Raw genomic sequence first — 21,180 nt, 5'->3', positions numbered from 1 at the left:
TTTTTCTTATAAACAGCAGAGTTTAGAGTTAAGACTTCTTTTCTAAGCGATACATTGTTATCATATATGAAAGTATGTGACTGGAAATTAAATCAGTTTAGATATTAACTAATTCCAGTTAAAACTCTCTTTCGTACATCATTTCATTCATAATTTTGGAATGTTTTTTCATATAATCTACATTTTCATTAATTGCATGTATGGCTCATTGGTGTTCTTTTAATAATTAGGTTTTTTTTTTTATATTTTACATATCACCAAAGTTTGTCACTATTGCAAAGCACAGGAGTCCGTCCTTTAATGAAAATGATTGACCCAGAGATACTGAACCAAAACCATAATTGTTTCCTCGTCACCATCCCCTTATTGTAAACGTAGATTTGGCAGCACGTGAGGAAAGAGGTGCCACATTTTCTTAATTAATATTTCCATATGCTATTTCTAGCAATATATCAGATACCATACTGCCCTCAATTATAATTTCAAGTGTTTCCCAAATAAATTCTTCTTTTAAAGAATCACAAGGACGTCTCTATTTGCGGATTCGCTAAATGAAGAAAATACATTTGACCAGGTATGCTCGACCAACTATAGGTATGAAAATGGAATATTTAGGAAGGATGCTAATAACAAATCAGGAAAACTATACTCCAACCAGGTAACAGTAACCTGGAATGTTCCCTCCTCTCTTCTCATATGCTTGAGATCTTCAGCAAAAGTTTCAGTTATTTAAATTGAATTTGTTTGCCTATTAAAAAAAGAAATTAATTTATTGTGATAAATATACAGTACTGCACTACACTTCCTTTTGATATTTATGTTATGCTAAAAATTTTTGGTACTTGCATTAGATTCAGCAAATACATGATAACTTGGCAAGGAAGGGGACTTCCTATGAGAAATTGTGCTAGATTACATGAATAGAAATGAGCCTATGATGCGGGCTGGAGAATTGTTTACAGGCCATGGAGGGTGAGTTTTGAAGGCTATTGCTAGGAATTACTCATATTCTAGTGACTTGAGAATGAGAATATGCAAATTGGAAAAATCTTAATTGAGATTTGAAACTGTGCAAGTTTTCACATCCTCCGGTCCACCAGAACTAGCATCATTCACAGCAATATCCGTAACCATTCAATCCTTTAGTATTTTTTGTTTTTATTACAGTACCTTGTAAGTTGAAGCAGTCATTTATGTTTTTGCTGTGTATTGCACGATATCTAACTTACTGTTTAAACCATTCAAGCCAAATCCCCCTCAATGGCCTGTAAACATTTTTCCAGAAGCAAAGGGATGTCCATCTGGGAGTCAAGGTCTGAGTTTAATGAGGATCTAAGAGACAGACTCACTTTTTCTTGGTCATATAAAATGACCAAGAGTAAAAAGCAAGAGACCCTGGTATTTTTAAATTAAAATCTCTCCTTTCACAAACTTTACTGAGAAATTGGTTATTAATACTTTTAATATCAGTATCAAAGAAGGATCCTGTTTAATAAAGGTCATTATAAGCATTGGAAACTTCAGGTACTCTGGGACAACTCTATAGCATCAGGTAATATTCATTGTTACTCAGTGATACAAATCATCTGAATACATGAGTGTAATTTTATGTACACAGAGATTTTATTATTGTTTTTTGTTCAGTATTGCACTTCTACATTATTAATAGTTTCTGTTTCTGAGATTAAAAATTGTGCATAATATTTTAACATATTAATCCAAAATTACTATTAGCCTTTTCTACTGGTAATATCACATATTTTCTGAATATCTTTAATGTTTTTATTCATGTTGATGATACAGTACAGTATATGGAAACTTATTAGGAGTTATATTGGTTTCATCCCCAATATATTTTATCATTTTCATTTTCTGTCCTAAAATCTGACCAGTACTTATATTAAATTTATATGAGTTTATTTGGAATCATTAATTCTATTGTTTATATTATTAATTTTATTTTTATTTAATTTTGGTATGGGTCTGCATTTAGAGCCAAGTTTAAAAGTACAGTACTAGTAAGATTACCATCAAGAATATCTAAATTACCTGTTATTACTTGCTCTAATATTTGATTTCCTATAATTTTCAATATAATTAATGGTAATGTTCGTGAGCATTTACATGACATTTTAGGGTATGTTTTTCAAAGGGAAAATCGACGTTAAATCATGACTGAATTAATTATGGGATATTAGAGTATCAGTGTATGTCCAACTTCTAAAATTAAACAAATATTAATTACATTACTACTATATACTCCTAAAAAATTTGGTTAAGTTTATTTTTATGGAAATATAAAAGACTGTAGTCAAATTGTATTGTATTTACATAATTAACTTTTTAGCCTTACTTCATTTTAATCTCAGAATTTTACTATTAACAAATCCTTTGAAATTACTTTTATGTAGAAGATTGTTGTTTATTTCTTGTAAGACTTCATTTCCTTAAAATCAAAAAATGTATTCTTTCTGTAAAGACTTCTTGTCCTTATATATATATGCAATTATGCTATATATCTGTTAATAGCATAATTGCATATTTTCATTATAAATGTTAATCTTATCAATGGTTTAACTGAAATATTATTTACTGCCATTAAATTTTTAAGTAGTTTTTAGCTTTACATTGTAAACATTTTCCTCCCCTATTGTACTATAATAATTGTATCATATTCAGTATCAAGAATATGACTACTTGCATGTTTAAATGGATACATTTAACATGCTTGAACTCATATTTGTAATTGATAACCATTCATGTACAGTATTTATTATCACTGCATAAATTCCTGTGATTATTGATTCTTAAGTGTGGAGGAAAACCTGTCTGACCCACATATTTAATACCACACACACTATATTTAATTAAGTAAACAGACCTTTTCTTTTACATACTGTGCTGTACCTGTAAATAATTATAATTAATAACATATCCAGTATTAGAGTAGCTGAATGTTTTACATTTCTTGTCACAACATTTCTCCATAATTTTAATTGGTTTTACTAGGTGGTAAGATGAAGGTAAATGAGATTATAGAGATAGAAGTAAAAGTATGGTATATTATGATATTGAACATAATACAGTATAATACAACAAAAATAAAAGGGAAGCATTCATAATCAGAGCTGAATAGAAATCAAAATGTCAGCAATGATTCTTCCCTTTGGAAGTTTAATTCTATGCAGGAATAAGAACTTCAGTTCTAAAATCCTTAAAATCTTCTTCATTATTGTTAGGAATTTTTGGGAATTCTTTGTTTCCATCATCGGGTTGAGAAATGAGATGTGGAAATAAATAATCTAAATAGTGCAAAACATAAATATATTCATTCAGATATCTGTACATTGTTTTGATTCATGCATTGATTTCCAGTGTTTAATATGGTGTAACCGAATTTTCAACTTTTTTCCAAGTGATGTATTTTTCATAGGTTTGAGTGGTTACAAAGAAAATATTGTTAAGAGTTTATATATATATATTTTTTATGCTGCATGGATTACAAGTTAATTTTGTGGTCAGGCCATAAGATAATTTCATTCAGCAAACCTTTATCCCTTTTGCTTCTGTTTGTCTGTTAACCATTTACTACCCAAGTTTATATCAGTACTGTACATACTGTGAATATGCTTATAGTTACTGTTCAGGTAACCTGTTGTTTTGGTTGACATGGTACCATTGGAAATTGTAAATATGAATGACATATTTTGTAAATGGGGTATACATCTGTATTTGCTTTAAATGTGATTATTAAGGGCTGCTTCTTAATTTTATTCTTTTATTGAAGTCATGCTAAAGAAATTCATGTATGGTTAGTAAGATATTTAATAATTTGTATACTATGTCATATTGGCTTTGAATACAAGATAAAGGTCTGTATGAACAAATGTATCACTACGGTAAATTATTCTGGTGTTAGAACTGTATATGATGTATATTATGGATAGCTTTTCAAGTTAATTATAGTAAAACATGCTTCCTCTCAAACTCTTTGCAGGTTAAAAGAATCAATAATGAAGTTGAAGTGTACGTGGATAATGGGCAAGTTTTGAACTCATCACTGTTGTATGGAGGAAATCTTGATGCTCAGGTGCTATACTTAGGTGGTGTCCCTGATAACTACCACTCACGATTTAAAAGACAGCTGGGGGTTTCAAACTTCACCACAACTGTCACTCGGATCCATTTTAAGGGGATTCTTCAAGATATCAGGGTAAGTCATTTCACTGTATAATGTGAAATAGGTAGCACTATAGGTAATGAAATTTATTATCTTTCCATTTGTGATTTTCCTTAATATTGCAATTTAATGATGAACACTCAAAATGATTGCCTGTTTTCTTTACAGTTAAGTAATGGTACAGAAACTCGTTTAGTTCAGCCTTTTCCTCTTGAAAATGTTAGTTCTGACCTTCTGCCTGGATTGGATTTAGAGCCAGCTGATGTTCATGGTGTTTTAGAAGGAGTGGTTAGTGATAATACATGCAATCCTGACCCGTGTCAAAATGGTGCCACGTGTACAGTTACTTGGAATGACTTCAAGTGAGTATAATAATGTTTGAGTCATAATTTTTGTAACACTTTATACGGCAAGAGGTTTAACTTTTTCTAAGACGGATCATGTTGTAATGATGTTGTTCATTTTACATTACAAGAGTACATTACTTTATCTGAGAAATCTGAATAAAGCTTACAGAAATGCAATAAGGAAATTGACCTCTGGTTGTTAATTCCATAATCAAGGAAATTGACCTCAAGGTGAAATTCCTTCAGTTGTTAATTCCATAATCATATGTCTTAAACTTAAAATTACTTTTTTTTTTATATAGCTGCACATGCACATTTGGATTCAAAGGCAAGACTTGTGAAGACAGAGAATATTGTGCCCTCTATCAGTGTCCAGCTGGATCAGAGTGTATCAATTTGGATGATGGGTATGAGTGTGTGGCAAATCTTACGCTAAATGGAGTCAACTCATCTATTTCATTCTCACCTGAATTTGGTGATCCTCCTGCACAGATAAACGATGTCTCAATAAACTACCGAGTCAGGTTAGTGGCTGTTGTATAGTTTTTGTGAAACAATTGTCAATGAAAGTGGCTTTAATAAATTCATGTTTAAATTTTGGTTTCATGTACAGTCATACTTCGAACTTACACGAGGTTAGGTTCCAGAACCCCTCGCGCAGGGTGAATTTTCGCGTAAGTTTGGCATGGTCTCTAAAAATGCTAATAAATGCTTATTTCTAAAGTTTAACACTAAATATGACCCTAATCATGCTCCAAAATTATTAATTTTTAAATGGAATTAAAGTTACAGTAATTTCATTTAAAAGTTAACTTAATACATTGCCCTTAAAAAAGAGAAATAAATGGTTTACATAAAAATTGAGAGTTGTAAGAGAATTTCTCTCTCTCTCCCCTTCCAACCGATCTATTTTTAGAATCATCTCAACCTCTTTTTAGCAACTTTTTTATTCTGCGTCTGTTTCTCTTTGTTCTAAAATGCTTTTTCATGAACAAACAATGTTTTATATTTTGACTAATACAACTCTTAGTTATTATGTCTCTATGTTTTAGAACGTATTTGCAACACTAGTGCATTTAAACTTCGTAGACGATACAGGTCAAATTAGATCAATTTAAACTATATACTGTACAGGTAAAGATGTACAGAGAATTAATAAGTTGTAAAAATGTGTGAGTGCTAACTATGAGAGAGAGAGAGAGAGAGAGAGAGAGAGAGAGAGAGAGAGAGAGAGAGAGAGAGAGAGAGAACCAACACGAACGGTAAAGAATCGCCTGGTTCAAGGGTTGTCCTTACTTAAGAGAGTGAAATTATTTATCAGTTATTACAGAGACTGAGAGAATAACACGAGAGAGAGAGAGAGAGAGAACCAACACGAACGGTAAAGAATCAGTTATTACAGAGAGAGAGAGAGAGAGAGAGAGAGAGAGAGAGAGAGAGAGAGAGAGAGAGAGAGAGAGAGAGAGAGATTGTCCTTACTTGAAATGTCAAGTTAAATTATTTATGAATTACAGTATTATGGAGAGAGAGAGAGTTAGCTTAATACATTACCCTTAAAAAAAAGAAATAAATGGTTGACTTAAGAATATAGTGTGTGTGTCTCTCCCCCATTCCACCAATCTATTTTTAGAAGTCTTCTCAACCCCCTTTTTACAAACTTTTTTATTCTGTCACTTTCTCTTTGTTCTGAAATGCTCTATGTCTCTATGTTTTAGAACTGCGCATTTACAGTTTGTAAACAGTACAGGTAAAATTAGATCAATTCAAAATTATCCACTGTACAGTTAAAGACAGACAGAGAAACAGTGCTGTAATACGTAGGTTGGCTAACTTTGAACGAAAGAGAGAGATAACATTTGTCCTTACTTAAGAGAGTGAAATTTTTTATGGATTAGCAACACTCTCATTCTTGTCATGTTAAATGACATGTCTAACAGCTTTTGCCTTCCACCTTCTTACAAAAGATGAGGGAAAAATTTGTTTGTTCAAGATAATACAAATTTTGTATTACAGTTTTATTATTATTATTATTATTATTATTTGAAAATTAGTACATATTACTTAAAAAGTTTATCATGAGAGAGAGAGAGAGAGAGAGAGAGAGAGAGAGAGAGAGAGAGAGAGAGAGAGAGAGAGAGAGAGAGAGAGAGAGAGAGAGAGAGAGAGAGAGAGAGAGAGAGAGAGAGAGAGAGAGAGAGAGAGAGAGAGAGAGAGAGAGAGAGAGAGAGAGAGAGAGAGAGAGAGAGAATTATTACTTTTAATAATATTTAATGTTATTTAATTTACACATAAAAGCTTGAAAACTTATAAATTACATTAAAAAATTAAACAAACACTTTTGCTGGGTTTCTCAGTGTACGGAAATGTTCGCGTGTCTGTGAAAAACTCGTGTATGACCATTAGTTAGGTGCCAATAAAAAATTCGTGTGTCTGTGAATTCGTGCAACTCGAATCGCGCAAGTTCGAGGTATTACTGTATGTTCAAAAGTGAGCTTCAATTTTTGCTGTATAAAGTAAAATGTGCACTCATTATACATCTGCAAAGGTCATTTTTGGTAATATCCATTAACAATTGATTGAAGAAAATACAAATTAAAGGATGAGTAAGAGAATTTTGAGATGGTTTAGTTGGTGGAAAAAATGGTCAATGAAAGTTGCTGAAGTGTCTAATTTAGAAATGGTAGGGGGAAGAAGAAGAGGATGACCTAGAAAGGGTTGGATAGATGGGGGTGAAAGAAGAAGAGGAGGATGACCTAGAAAGGGTTGGATAGATGGGGGTGAAAGAAGAAGAAGAGGATGACCTAGAAAGGGTTGGATAGATGGGTGTGGAAAAGGTATTGGAAAGGAAGGGCCTAATACTCAGGAAGCACAAAAAAGTTGAGTTGTGCATAGAGGGTTTGAGAAACCTTGTGTATATATGTATGAAAAATACAAATTAAATGATGATTCAGAGTATTTTGAGGTAGTTTAATTGGTGGAAAAAATGGTCAGTGATAAATGGTAGGGAGTCGAAGAGGATGACCTAGAAAGGGTTGGATAGATGGGGGTGAAAGAGGTATTGGAAAGGAAGGGCCTAATATACAGGAAGCATAAGAAAGTCGAGTTGTGTAAGGTGGGTTTGAGAAGCCTTGTGTATATTTGTAAGAAAAAGGGGTGTTGTGGAAGTTTTATTGCACAGGAGTTTGGCATTGATTCAGCAATAAACATATGAATGCAAATGTGAAGATTTCAAATTGATCAACAGTTTTTCCCTCTTTCATATATAAGCTTTGAGAATGGAGAGACATACATTGTTTCTCTCTTAGTTCAATATTTCAGTCCCTGCTGCTGCTAGTTCTCTTGTGAAATGGAGGCTGTGTTTAGATCTTGAGTATTGTTCGATGGAACCATCCTGAATTTGAGTGGTTTGTCTCCTTGAAGTCACGACCAATTCATCCCAATGCATAAATTTTGGTGGTCCACATTTTCTACTTTGGCAATTAGGTTTACATATTAGGTTATTCCTTTGGAGCTTTGCTGTGTGGGGGCCATTATTAATTTCCAGTTTGCTTGGTAATTTAATATTGTCACCTTCCCATCAGTGGAGGCATATTAATAAACATTGTTACTGGTGATAAGCATTTGGGTTACTGTATTTAATAAGAAAAATCTTTTATAGGTTGGAGGTGTAGTCTTCTCAGCTAGAGCTGTGAGTGGCCTTGTATGGATTGGCATAACCCAAAGCTCCATAGTAGTCCATCAGGAAAGTGGTTTAATTACAAAAACTTCATACTTCACCTCTAATGTTACATTAGATGGTAACTGGCATTTGTTAAAGGTTACATTTACTCCATCAGGATTACAGGTGAGAATTACTTTGTATGTATATATATATTATATATATATATATATATATATATATATATATATATATATATATATATATATATATATATATATAATATATATATATATATATATATATATATATATATATATATATATATATATATATATATATATATATATATATATATATTATATATAAATCCATTTCATGCCTTTAGCTATCAATATTTAGTTGTGGGAGACAACCTGCTTACTTTGATCATAACCTATGTTAAGATGGGCCATTACTTTATCAGAACTGGTAGTTGTGAAAAGAAACCCCTCTTTCCTTACAGGAAAAAAATAGAATTTCATAGTCGAAAATTTTTACTTAATGTTGCTGATAACTGCTTATGCTTAATAACTGCTTATGCTTAAGATCTGTTGATCACAAAGTGATTCTTTGTAATTATGTATCATCAAAGGTTATACTGGGAGACGTTAGCCTTCTTGGAACAGACAGCGCTGTGATTGTGGATTTTGCCTCTATAATAACTAATGGCAAGTATTTCAATTTTATGTTAATCATAAAGTGTCTTATTGTTTATTTATCTTATTACCAAGTTTTCTTAGATGATTGCTGGATAATCTGTGCTAGCAAGTTTCCCTGGATGATTGTTAAATGACAAATGTTTATCCGCTTATTTAATCCATGGAAATTTTTACTTTGTACTTCATATGCTGAATATACTCTACTTTTCCTTTGTAAAGCTGTTATATTTAATGTTTTTTATTGGTTCTTTGAAATAAATGGCCTTACGGGGTAAAGTATTTATTTGTTGGCATCCAGATGGTTTGTGTATTTTATTAATTATTTGAACTAAAATTAGCGTAATTTTCTGTGATGATACAATTTGTAAATAGTGAGAACAACCTTACAAGACGCCAGGAGCACATCTCTATTTTTTGGTTTAAATTGCATTAACAGGTTCAAATGAGAGCTATTTGCTGAGTAGCAGCTGACAGACCGAATTAATCCAGCTAGTACTGTAAAATATTTATAATCAGGCTGCATTATACTTGAATGTTTTGCTTTGATGCTGCTGTTAATAGGATTTATTTTCCTACATTCTAGGTCAGGTACAACTTGGTTCCTCTCATACATTACCCACATCTCTGAGTTTGTTGGACCCATCACTTGTAATATCAACAGCTACACCAGAAAATGCAATAGTCCCAGAACAGCCACATGTTCCTCAGGTTTTCAGAGGGTGTGTTGGAGAGATTAGAATTCAAGGAATCCTAATGCCATACTTTTCTGAAGATGAACTCATCAATAATACTGCTGCTAATACTTTCAGGCTTGAGGTAAGTTTTACAGTGCTAGAACTGTGATTTAGTGAAAGCTACATAATGAATATTTTAGTTATTGAGTTTCCAAATTGATTTTCTCATTGTATAAACTGGTGATTTAAATCTGTAGTCATTTGTTATTGTATATATATATATAAATACAGTTTTTTTTTAGAAAATACTGCATTAATTCATTTTTATTTTTTCTTAGGAGCAAAGTAACCTTGCAATTGGTTGCACAGTATGTTTCAACCATGAATGTCTCAATGATGGATTTTGTGCAGATCCTTCTGAAATTTACACCTGCTCTTGCCTCCTTGGATTTGAAGGAGAGCAGTGTCAGATAAATATTGATGAATGCATTGGAAACACTTGCACAAATGGGGCCACCTGTGTTGATGAGATCAATCAATATACATGTTCATGTATGCCAGGATATACTGGCCAACAGTAAGTACACAGAACTGGTGATTCTACTCTTAAAACCAAAAGTTAGTCAAGGAAAAGTTGGTTTTTATAATTTTATCAATAATTGGAAGGCTTGTCCAGTATTGTATTAATTTTCTGTACACAGGATTTTTAATGGATGACTAATTTGTCCTATATGACTTACACCAGTAGCATCTGTTCTGTTTTTATGTCTGCAATTTCTAATACTTGGCATTATTTGCCATACATCTGTACTGGTTCCATTTTTTTCATCTTCCTCTGCTTCTGTGTAAACACTATTAGTACTATGATTTGACAATCTATACTTTGGACATTTTACCTCTACCATTACCTGTACAGTACTGTACTTTTATGTTCATCAGTAAGTTCTACTTTTATGGAGTATCTTAGTATTTGCAAAAATATTTTACCACTTTTTACTCTGGCTATTCATGTAGGCTTGTATTTTTTATAATTCCATATTATTTCTCATGTGAAATTCCATATTATTTCTCATGTGAAATTCCATATTATTTCTCATGTGAATAAGAATGTATATGCTTTTGTTTACCATAATGCCTTGTTTTTGCAGCTGTGAAGAGGACATTAATGAATGTGCTTCTTCCCCATGCAAGAATGGCGGAATCTGCCTTGACGAGATAGCACTGTTTGTTTGCCAGTGTCCAGAGGATTTCATTGGATCTACATGTGAAGAGCTGAAGATCAAAAACTGTTCGAATAACATGTGTAAAAATGGAGCGACATGCAATGATGTTTACAGTAAGTTAATGTCTGAAACTAGGATTTTTTGCCATTAAACTTCTCATTTTATGAGAGCATACAATAAAAATGCAAGATTGCTATAGTAGAGTAAAATTAGAAAATTTTTGGGTGATGAATATAAAAAGCACATTTTCCCAGTCTTTTGAACTTTGTTTACATAACAAAAATCTCTTTGAAGTTTTATATATTTATACGTCAAATGTGGATGATGGTGAAGAGACTGCTTTGGGAATTTGGGCTCATAATTAAAACTAAGTTAAGAATTAATAGTTTTGCTCATAAACTGTACATATGTATTGGCCAAAGCTTTCTAACTTGCATTTATGAAATGGAGTACTTGAGATATTTTGGCCATAAAGAAAAGATTGTTATTCTTTTTCTTTACTATATTGCAGTATTTTATGATTGGTAAGTACTGAACATGCAACGGTGTAGTCTTTAAAAAATGTATAGTCTTGGAGTAATTTATACCAGAGATTTTGGAAGGCTCAACTTCCAGATTTGGAATGCTATTGATTTATGAACTGTTTTCTAAGGGTCTCATCCTGTTTGTTTTTATATTTTGTTAAAGAATTTAATTATTATAAACAAATTTAGAGACTATTTAATTCTGTATCTAGACACTAGTATATTTAATTCTGTATCTAGACACTAGTATGGCTAACCCAAAGGATTTGTTTGTATAAGTGTGAGGAGAAAGTTTAAATAGGCTAACAATAAGAAGATGGATAGCTAGTTGAAAAGAGACCAATGGACAGATGAAAAGTAAATGGCAGAAGCACTGAAATCGGGCTGAAGGGATGCTGCAAACAAACCTTTAGTATTGAGTATTCCATGTGTAATTGCCTCATTAAAGAGGAAGAGTGAAAGATAATATATTTCATGGTCATTAGAGAGAGAGAGAGAGAGAGAGAGAGAGAGAGAGAGAGAGAGAGAGAGAGAGAGAGAGAGAGAGAGAGAGAGAGAGAGAGAGAGAGAGAGAGACATTGTTTTGTCAGTGTGTCTGAGAGAGAGAGAGTGTTAGTAGTGGTAAAAGAAATGTCAAATGTAAGAGCCATTGTTTTGTCAGTGTGTCTGAGCACTCACTGTGGCAAACTTGTAAGGTTGATAAAATTAATATTTCATGATATAAAAGAATTTAAGTGTAAGTTGAGATACAAATTGTAAACTTGTCAGTTTTATAGCCAAGCCCCACCCCACAGCAAAGTTGTCAAGAGGCTCAGCAAAGATGTGAATTAAGTTTTCAATATTTTGTATCAGCTTTCATCCAGAGAAAATATCTAAGTGTTCTTTTTCCTAGGTCAGTTGGGTTTAACTAACTATTAATAATTTTCTAAGTATCTCCCAAGGTGGCTTTATGGATTTGTTTTTGTTAAGCCAAAAGAGTTAGGCCTGACACCCATCAAGCGCTTACCTTAATTGCTCTTACGGAATTCAGCAGTCTCCAGAATACTTTCTGTCTACTTCAAGTAGTTTTTTTATTGTAATAAACTTTGGTTAAGCACAAATAAAAAATTAAGAGTGTATTAATAAATCTCTAACTTGATTTTGTTTACTTAAATAGTTTTACTGCTTTTTTGAACATTTGTTTTGCATTTCTTGAGATCTCAACATATTTTAAGTGGTCTCCCTATCCTCTTTATTATTCATGACCCCATATAAGGGGTACTACCTATGGTCCTCTGTTGCACTGCTTCATATTTTTCACTTTTCCCCTATGTTCCTTTAGGTCTCATTCTACCCAGCTATCTAACTTCAACTTTTCCTTAACCAATTTTCACCTGTCATTTAAGAATGAATTCTTCAAATTAATTCATTTGCAATAAGTTACAGCATAATATAGCTTGCTTTTTTTACTAGGTCAGATAATTTACTAGTGTTTGTGTCTGTGAGTAGAGTACTGGTCTGTGTCTATGAGTAAGAGTACTGGTCCTATGGTCCTAACTCCTTCCGAAAGCCACTTTTAATTCACCCAGTTCTGATACGGTAAACAAATGGACAAGTAAATGAGGAAAGAAAGGTGAAAAGAGGCATTTGCCATACATTTCCGAAGAACTAAGGCTTAGGATTATTCTTGACCTTCTGTACTTGAACTTAATCCTGTACTAGTTTTCAGGTATTTCATAATTTTTTGTTTAATTGCAACCCAATTAATCATGCTGCCCTTTTTCTGAGAACACAGAAATCCAGTATCACTTGACTTTTATTTGCCAAAATTCAAAGAACTCACAGCATGTCTTCTATTCTGTATACTGCACTGCCTCCACTTCATTTTCACTATGTAGGATGTGCTACACTCTGCATCAAGTTTCCCACACTTCTCATTTCCTTCATGTTGATTTTTGTAGATCTTGAATAAGTGCTAGTGAGATTTTCATGTCCACAGGAAGGCAGTTTGGATTAATAGGTTTTTATTGAAAAACTAGCATTATGTAAAAATGTTTGTTTGTAATAATAGGTATAATATAAGCACTGTACTTGTTTTGCTGTTTAATACCTTTTGAGGTTATCATGAGAGCAAAACTTCAAAACTATTTATGGAAGTGATTAACATTTTGCTTCTAAATTTCAGATCCTCTAACAGGAGTTGCAGACAATTATAACTGCACCTGCCCATTTGGTTATTCAGGGGTCAATTGTGATGAAATTGAAGATTTTTGTACTCGTAGATCAATCATGTGTGCTCATGGATTATGCATTCATACTTTCCACGGAGAGGTAATTGTCAACTACTGTAGCTTATTATTGCTTCAAGTCTCTTAGTTTGTAAGTTCTCATCATCTAATACAAAAGTTTTTATTGTCTGGTCAATTTCTTCATCATTATATTTAAAATAGACTTGTAAAAGTCCTAAAGAAGTTGTTGCAGAATATTTTAGTGATTCCATGACATACGTTAGAATGAAGATTTTTCCAATGTCATGATTCTTCTTGATTTTAACATGGTCATATGCATGCATGTATCCAAATTTGTGGTTACTTATTTCAGTCTTGTATTTTTCCCACACATATTACTTCATAATTAATTATCTTTTTCACTAGTAGGTAACAGAATAAAATCCTAAGTTTTTTCCTATTTTTTGTTTAATCTTATAAATTTTTGTTACAAAATATATAAAATTACATTAGGTATTAGATCTTGTATTTTTCTCATAACATTTTGTCTAACCACCTTTTCTGTAGGCAATGAAAATAGTTTTAAGTGACATACCATCATGCTTGTAAGTGGATTAGAAGTAACAGTTATGCTTATTTTTACTATAAATGCAACCTCTTTATGTATTGCAAAATAGTTCAGTATAGTGGTCAAATCAAAACTTGCCCTGTTTACATTAAGTTAGGGGTTTTGAGTATTTAACTACCCAATAAAGTTTTTTGATGTACGTTCCTGAAGGAAATTGTAAGATACATTTTAATGTTGCTATACAGGTCGGCCATCACTAATTTGGCACTAATTTTGGCTGGCGTAATTTCAAATTTCCCAGGTCACTGCTACTGTTTGTTGGTGCAACTTGTGTGTGTACATATGTACCCTACACACATGACTGGGGTTATCTTTTGGGTTATAAAAAAAATGAGGAAATGTAGTAAAAATGTAAATGAGAATAGCATAAAATATAAATTAACAAAATAAAATCATAAATGTAACAACACGAACCAAAACAAGCTGTAGTTAGTTCACCGATGACAGCGAATGAGCTTGTGAATTCATACGTAACCTACACACATAGTTGTGTTTATCTTTTGGGATTGTAAAAATAAAAACAATGAGAAAATAAAGTAAAAAAATATAAGTGAGAATGGTGTAAAATAAAAAAAAAATCATAAGCATAACACAAATCAAAACAAGCTGTGGCAAGTTCACCGATGCCAATGATGAGTTCGTGCGTTTGTACGTACCCTACGCACACTTTTGCGTTTATCTTTTGGACCGTAATAATTAAAAAAATGAGAAAATACATTAAAAATAAAAATGAGAATAGCATAAAATATCAATTTAAAAAATCATAAGCGCAACAACACGAACCAAAACCAGCTATAGCAAGTTCCCCACCACCAATGAATGAGTGTGTGTGTGTGTGTGTGTACGTACATACCATATGCATGATTGTTCTTAACATGTGGGTGGTAAAAATGAAAAATGAGAAAATACAGTAAAAACATAAATGAGAATAGCATAATATATAAATTTAAAAAAACATAAGCGTAACAACAAACCGAAACAAGCTGTAACAAGTTCACCGATGCCAATGAATGAGTTTGCGTGTACATACGAGCTCTACACAAACGATTACATTTGACATTTGGGTTGTAAAAATAAAAAATATATATATATAAATATGACTAGTGTAAAATGTAAATTTTTAAAAATCATAAGTGTAATATATCACAAACCAAAACAAGCTGTAGCAAGTTCACCAATGCCAGCAAATGATAAATACACACAGTTGTATTTATCATTTGTGTTGTAAAAATAAAAAATGCAAAACTACATTAAAAATATAAATGAGAATAGCAGAAAAATAAAAAAAACCATAAGTGTAACAACACAAACCAAAATAAGCTGTAGCAGGTTCACTGACCCTAGCAAATGAGTGTGTGCATATGTACATACCCTATGCATATGATTGTGTTCATCTTTTGGGTTGTAAAGATAAATGAGAAAATACAGTAAAAATATAAGTGAGTATAGCATAAAATATAGAAAAAATTCCAAGATGAAGATGGGAATCTTGACAGCCCTTCACCTCAAGACATGTATATGTGCCTTGTTGCAAATTCCAGCTCTTCAGTTTAGTAGTGGCAATGATGAACTTTCTTGTGTAAGTCAACAGAACTACTTGTACCATTTATTTTGCCTGTTCTTCACTAATATTTCACTTGATTTTCATTTAATATTTCTTTTTTCCATATTAACCAACTTGTAGTGATTTATAGGGTATTTTAAAGGTAGGATGAAGTGGGTAACTGTTGAGTTAAATGTGTTCTAACCTAACCTCTCTGTAATCTGTCAAAATCACTAATCCAGCACCCTACATTTCCTCATTTTTTATAACCCAAAAGATAACCCCAGTCATGTGTGTAGGGTACATATGTACACACAGGTCCCGTTGATGCTGGGTTAGTGATGATCGGCCTGTATATACTTTTAATGGGTTACATTATACCATATGAAAATTAGTTAACAAAATGAAAATTTTGAACTGTTAGAAAACACTAACAAACATTTTATCACTTTCTGTATTTTATTGTCTTCCTCATAACCACATATGTTTTGTTGAAAATTCATTTCATGCTTCACATATTTGTTTTACAGGGATGGGAGTGCAAATGTAATGAAGGCTGGCAAGGGGCATTGTGTGAGGAACCAACAAATGAGTGTATTCCGAATCCATGCTACAATGGAGGAACGTGTCTTGATTCCCACTTGAGTTTTACTTGCATGTGCCCACCTCAGTGGAATGGAACTACCTGTGAAGAGGATGTTGATGAATGTGAGAAAGAGACCTGTGAAAATGGTGGACATTGCATTAATAAACCAGGATTCTTCACTTGTGAATGCAACAGTAACTTTTGTGGACAACACTGCCGGCTCATCAATCCCTGTATATCAGTATGTGATGATTTATTTTTGTAGCTTCCTTTAATCTGACTAAACTTGCTATGGAAAGTTTGAGTTTTTCTGCACATTTAAGTGTGGAGGTTTGTTTTCCATGCTTTGTAATCTTCCAACGTTGCATTATTAAGGAAAAATTATGGATGATCGATCGTTATCATGAATGAACAGTGGAACTGATTTGCATATAAATGGTATAAAAAAAAGAGTAACAACTGTATGCATCATTATTAGTAATAATATTAGAGTTTAACCAGACCACTGAACTAATCTGGCTCTTGCAGGACTAGCCAAAAGGATTTGGTTTTTATTAATGATAGTGTTTAGATTTTGTTCTGAAAAAGGAAAAATGTTCCCAAAAGTGCTATTATATGTACAGGTTTTACAGTAGCAAACCTCAGAACTGAGACATTTTGTTTCATGATTACTTGATAGGAAAACTAAGGTTTAATGATCTCTTTTACAGCACAACTGTAGTAATGATGGCCAGTGCATGTCACTGTGTGATGAAACTTTGCCAGCCCATCAAAATAGGACAAGAGCATTCTGTGAGTGTCCTGATGGCTGGGGTGGTGAATACTGTCTTGATGAGGTAAGGCAAGCTCTTACATTCAGAATTCATATATGATATGAAACATTTCATCAATATGTAGCTAACTATAGTATCTCCTTAAAACATATGGTTTGTTGTGGAAGTTTTATAAAAGAATGCTATACACAAGCAAAGGGCAAGTGTATTGCCAAGGAGGTCCATGCCAGAATTATGGTAATAATAAACTTACCAAAATAAATAATGAAAAATGAGTGCTGGGAAATTACTATTGATTTTCATATGTGTAACTTAAATTTTCTCTACAGGTCTTCCCATCTGATGTTGACCTTGCTATCATTGTTGGATGTGTGGTTGGATTAATGTTGATTAGTGCCATTGTTGGTTTGACAGTATTCCTAATGATGGCTAAGAAGAAGAGGCAAACAAGAGGAACATACTCTCCAAGCAGACAGGTCAGTGTAATTTAGTTTGTATCAAAAGTTTAATAGCCGAATATATTGTTTAAATTTGTAAGGGGGACACATTCAAAAAGTCTTCTGCCTTCATCTTTTTTTTTTGCTTGGCTTGGAAATGAATGACAAATATGAGAGTATTTAGGCTTTATAAGAATACAATTTCCCTAGTCAATAAGACAAGAAAATTGCATATATCTAAGGTACCAAGATGAAAAAATGAGAAATGATACATGATTTTTATATATCTATTATTAATTTCCCTTTGATGTACTCCATTTGTAGGTATTTACCCTCATATTATTGATTTTAGAACTCATGTACTTGGAAATATAAATTCCATCATTGAAGTGTTTGTCATTCCTCAGCACTTAAGTTGTCTGACAGTACTGCTGTAATATAATGGTGCTAGGCATTAAACTCTGAGCTAGGCTTGAGTTTAGTTAGGAAGTATTATAGGAAATGCTATTAGAAAATAGTGTCAAACATGCAAAGTTCAGATGCACATATTTCGGTGAACATAACCTTGGAGTGGATATTTTCTCAGATTGAAGAGTAATTTGAGTGGTACATCTCTTCCCATTTCCTTTATTTCTGTACGCTGATCATTGTTTTGAGTTGGGTAGATTATGAAATGCATGCCACCAGAAACATATGTATTCATTTAAGCATGCTATAAGAGTATAAGTTTCCTTCATTTCAGTTATACTGTATTCTAGTGCCTGACTTCAAAAACTAATCAGCATTCACATTTTTACATCTGGCTTTCCCGTATGGGATGAGACATCAGTTTTTTATTTATGCTAATCTATACATTTTCTCCATGATCCTCTGGCCTCCTTGTACCAATTGCGCCCTTAAAAGTAGTTCTTAAACGACTTTATAATTATGAGTATGTTCATTTTCTATTATTATCTGCTCAAACCATCTCATTCTTTGGGATTTTGTGTATTTTTCTGACCCCCTGAACAATTCTCTTACGCCGATAATAAGATCTCAATATTTATGAAAAGACCCATAACAGCCAAAATATAGAACAAAACCCCACAATAAGATGGTACTTAACTTGAGATGTCTTTGACATGGCGAAAGATGAAAATAAATCCAAAAAGGGCACTCATTCACGTGCTAGAAAATGGAATGAGGTAGGTGGCGCTGGTGTCGCCGAGCTGGCGGGTGTTTGGGTGTGGGGGCTGTAACGCCATTTTGGGGATTTTGGTAGTTGAATATCAGAACACCTTATACCGGAGAAGACGCTCGATCTGGGGTAGTAACCCCAGCTTTCCTGAAAGCTCTTTTTCTCTGGTATATCTAGCATTTTATACCTAGAAATTCGAAATGGAATTTCACTCAGAAATTTTTTTTTCTGACTAACATTTCTCTTACAGTCTTTCTAATTTCAGAAGGAAAAATCATCTGACGTGTAAATATTAATGATAGTGAAGAGATCTTTTCACAATTTCATATTTCACTATGTAGAGAACCATGGAACTTGCTCACTTCTCAGTACTGAATCTACATAAAGCCATCTTCAGAATTTAAATATTCACAGTATGCATACTGTTATTTAGAAATGCAGCTCTGATTTAAGATCCATCACTTGGGCATTAAGAAAATAGCATTAACATGTTGCCTCATTTATTCAATTTCAGCTCTTTGGTCTGTATTATAAATATTTAATTTTTATCCTCAAAAAGGGATTTTGACAAAGGAAAAATCTATTTCTGAGGGAGGCCCTGTGTCACCCGGTGAAATTCCATTCTTACTTGAATTTCTAGGTATAAATATTGCTAAATATACCAGAGAAAAAAGCTTAGAGGAATGCTGGAGTTACTACCCCCAGATCGAGCACCTTCGATGAAGATGTTGGTATAACCAAGGGTGAGTGAAGGAATCACAACCACAGAGCCACACTCAATAGACATCCCCATGTCAATATCCCCGAGAAGAGTGAGGGGCCGTACCAGCGCCCGCGCTCCCCAGCCCGCCACGCGGCGACTCCAGCGCCATCTGAACTCATTCCAGACTAGCACCATCCCCAGGCTTGGCATGAGCCAGCAGGGGGGCGAACCTGTACCTCAAAATATTCTAGGGGGGGTCACCGGGTGACACGGGGCCTCTCTCAGAAATAGATTTTTCCTTTGTCAAAATCCCTTTTCTGAGCTCGGCCCCGTGTCACCCGGTGAAATAGTGCCAGAGAATCATGCCAAGACTGCAAAGCTGCAACAAAATACCAAAGGTAAATGGAAAGAGACACATGCTATGGAAAAATAGATTTAATAAGAATATCTCAACAATGAAAATCGGGCTTAACTATAAGTAAATACTGGTGGCACATTACACCTCACATCAAAGATTACCATGAAATAACAAACTTAACCTAGGAACAATGGTAGAAATACAAACATGTAGTACAATAGGGGAAATAAAAGGCCCCTACAAATCAATAGAATAACTAGTAATTACAAACTTAAACCTAAAGGCAATGAGGTACAAATGAAAGACAAAAATATATAAGGTACATGAAGCAAAATAAAAACCGCTTCAGTACCTCTGACTAAATCTAAATCCATAACATATCAAATTCCAAAACACAAGACAAGCAATAATCAGATAAACCAATATCGAGTATGAGGAGCAAGGCAGCGAGGCATGAACGATCCAGAAAGGCAGGCAGTGAAATAAATGAGGCAGGCGGGCGGGGGGGAAAGGAAAGGGATAAGGATAATTAAGGTGGGGAGATGACACTTCCCACAGCCACTGTAGAAAATTTAAGATCTTTGAGTGATTTTAAATAGTGGCGTTTAAACACTAGAGGTGATTTCCATCCTGTATATTTGGTAAGTTCGGCAAAATCCATATTATAAAAATAATTGGTGGAGGTAGCTACTGCTCGGATATCATGAACCTTTGGAACTGAATCCGGGTTAGCTTGCTTAATAAAATACAGAATTTGTTGTCTTATAGCATTCAAAGAAAGAGTACCGCCTTTTTCCCTGATGAAAAGAGGACCCGACTTAAACTGTGGAGTTCTTTGTAGGTAAGACTTTAAGGTAAATACTGGACATAATGACTGGTCCTGAGGAAGAGGCACCACCTTCCAGGGGGACCACCTGTCCTGAGGGTCTTCATTCTTAGCTAAGAACGTATGATCAGGGGAAAGGAGGACTTCTCCGGATGGAAGGAAATTAACATGATCATCACCTCTAGTGAGGGCCGACAGCTCTGAAATTCTGGCACCTGAAGCTAAGCTAATCAGAAACAAGGTTTTCCTTAACAGATCCAAGTATGAGCATAGAGAATTATCAATGTCAGTGGCTAATTTCAAAACATCGTTGAGGAACCAGGTAACGGAAGCAGGGCGAGTTACTGGTCTCAAACGGGCACATGCTCTGGGGATGGAGGAGAAGTATGAATCTGTAAGGTCAATATTAAAACCGTACAAAAATACCTTCTTTAAGGCTGATTTAGCTGTAGTAATAGTGGCTGGAGCAAGGCCTTTTTCAAACAATGACCCAAAGAAAGTAACTGCTAAGTTGGTTGTCATAGTTTGAGCTCCAGATGCCTTTAGAAAGGACGCCAATTTTTTGACTGCTGAATCGTATTGTCTGAGAGTAGAATCTCTCTTGTCTGATTCTAAAAACAGAGTGTTGACGGGGT

The 21,180-nt window shown here is 33.6% G+C and overlaps 1 protein-coding gene across 1 annotated transcript in view; it reads left to right on the top strand.

The window, feature by feature from the left end:
- crb (crumbs) overlaps positions 1–21,180 on the top strand; it is a 213,684-nt gene that overhangs the window by 143,971 nt on the left and 48,533 nt on the right. Inside the window, exons 27-38 of the mRNA XM_067103901.1 lie at positions 3,998–4,213; positions 4,349–4,542; positions 4,830–5,055; positions 8,186–8,371; positions 8,820–8,895; positions 9,470–9,702; positions 9,899–10,137; positions 10,709–10,896; positions 13,472–13,617; positions 16,216–16,512; positions 16,982–17,107; positions 17,374–17,520. Coding sequence (XP_066960002.1) covers positions 3,998–4,213; positions 4,349–4,542; positions 4,830–5,055; positions 8,186–8,371; positions 8,820–8,895; positions 9,470–9,702; positions 9,899–10,137; positions 10,709–10,896; positions 13,472–13,617; positions 16,216–16,512; positions 16,982–17,107; positions 17,374–17,520 — 2,274 coding nt within the window. The remainder of the gene's footprint in view (positions 1–3,997; positions 4,214–4,348; positions 4,543–4,829; positions 5,056–8,185; positions 8,372–8,819; positions 8,896–9,469; positions 9,703–9,898; positions 10,138–10,708; positions 10,897–13,471; positions 13,618–16,215; positions 16,513–16,981; positions 17,108–17,373; positions 17,521–21,180) is intronic.

Source organism: Macrobrachium rosenbergii, chromosome 5 (genome assembly GCF_040412425.1).
Source record: "Macrobrachium rosenbergii isolate ZJJX-2024 chromosome 5, ASM4041242v1, whole genome shotgun sequence".
NCBI classification, from domain to species: Eukaryota; Metazoa; Arthropoda; class Malacostraca; order Decapoda; family Palaemonidae; genus Macrobrachium; species Macrobrachium rosenbergii.
The sequence above is the reverse complement of the archived record's forward strand: the minus strand, read 5'-3'. Positions and strand labels throughout refer to the sequence as shown.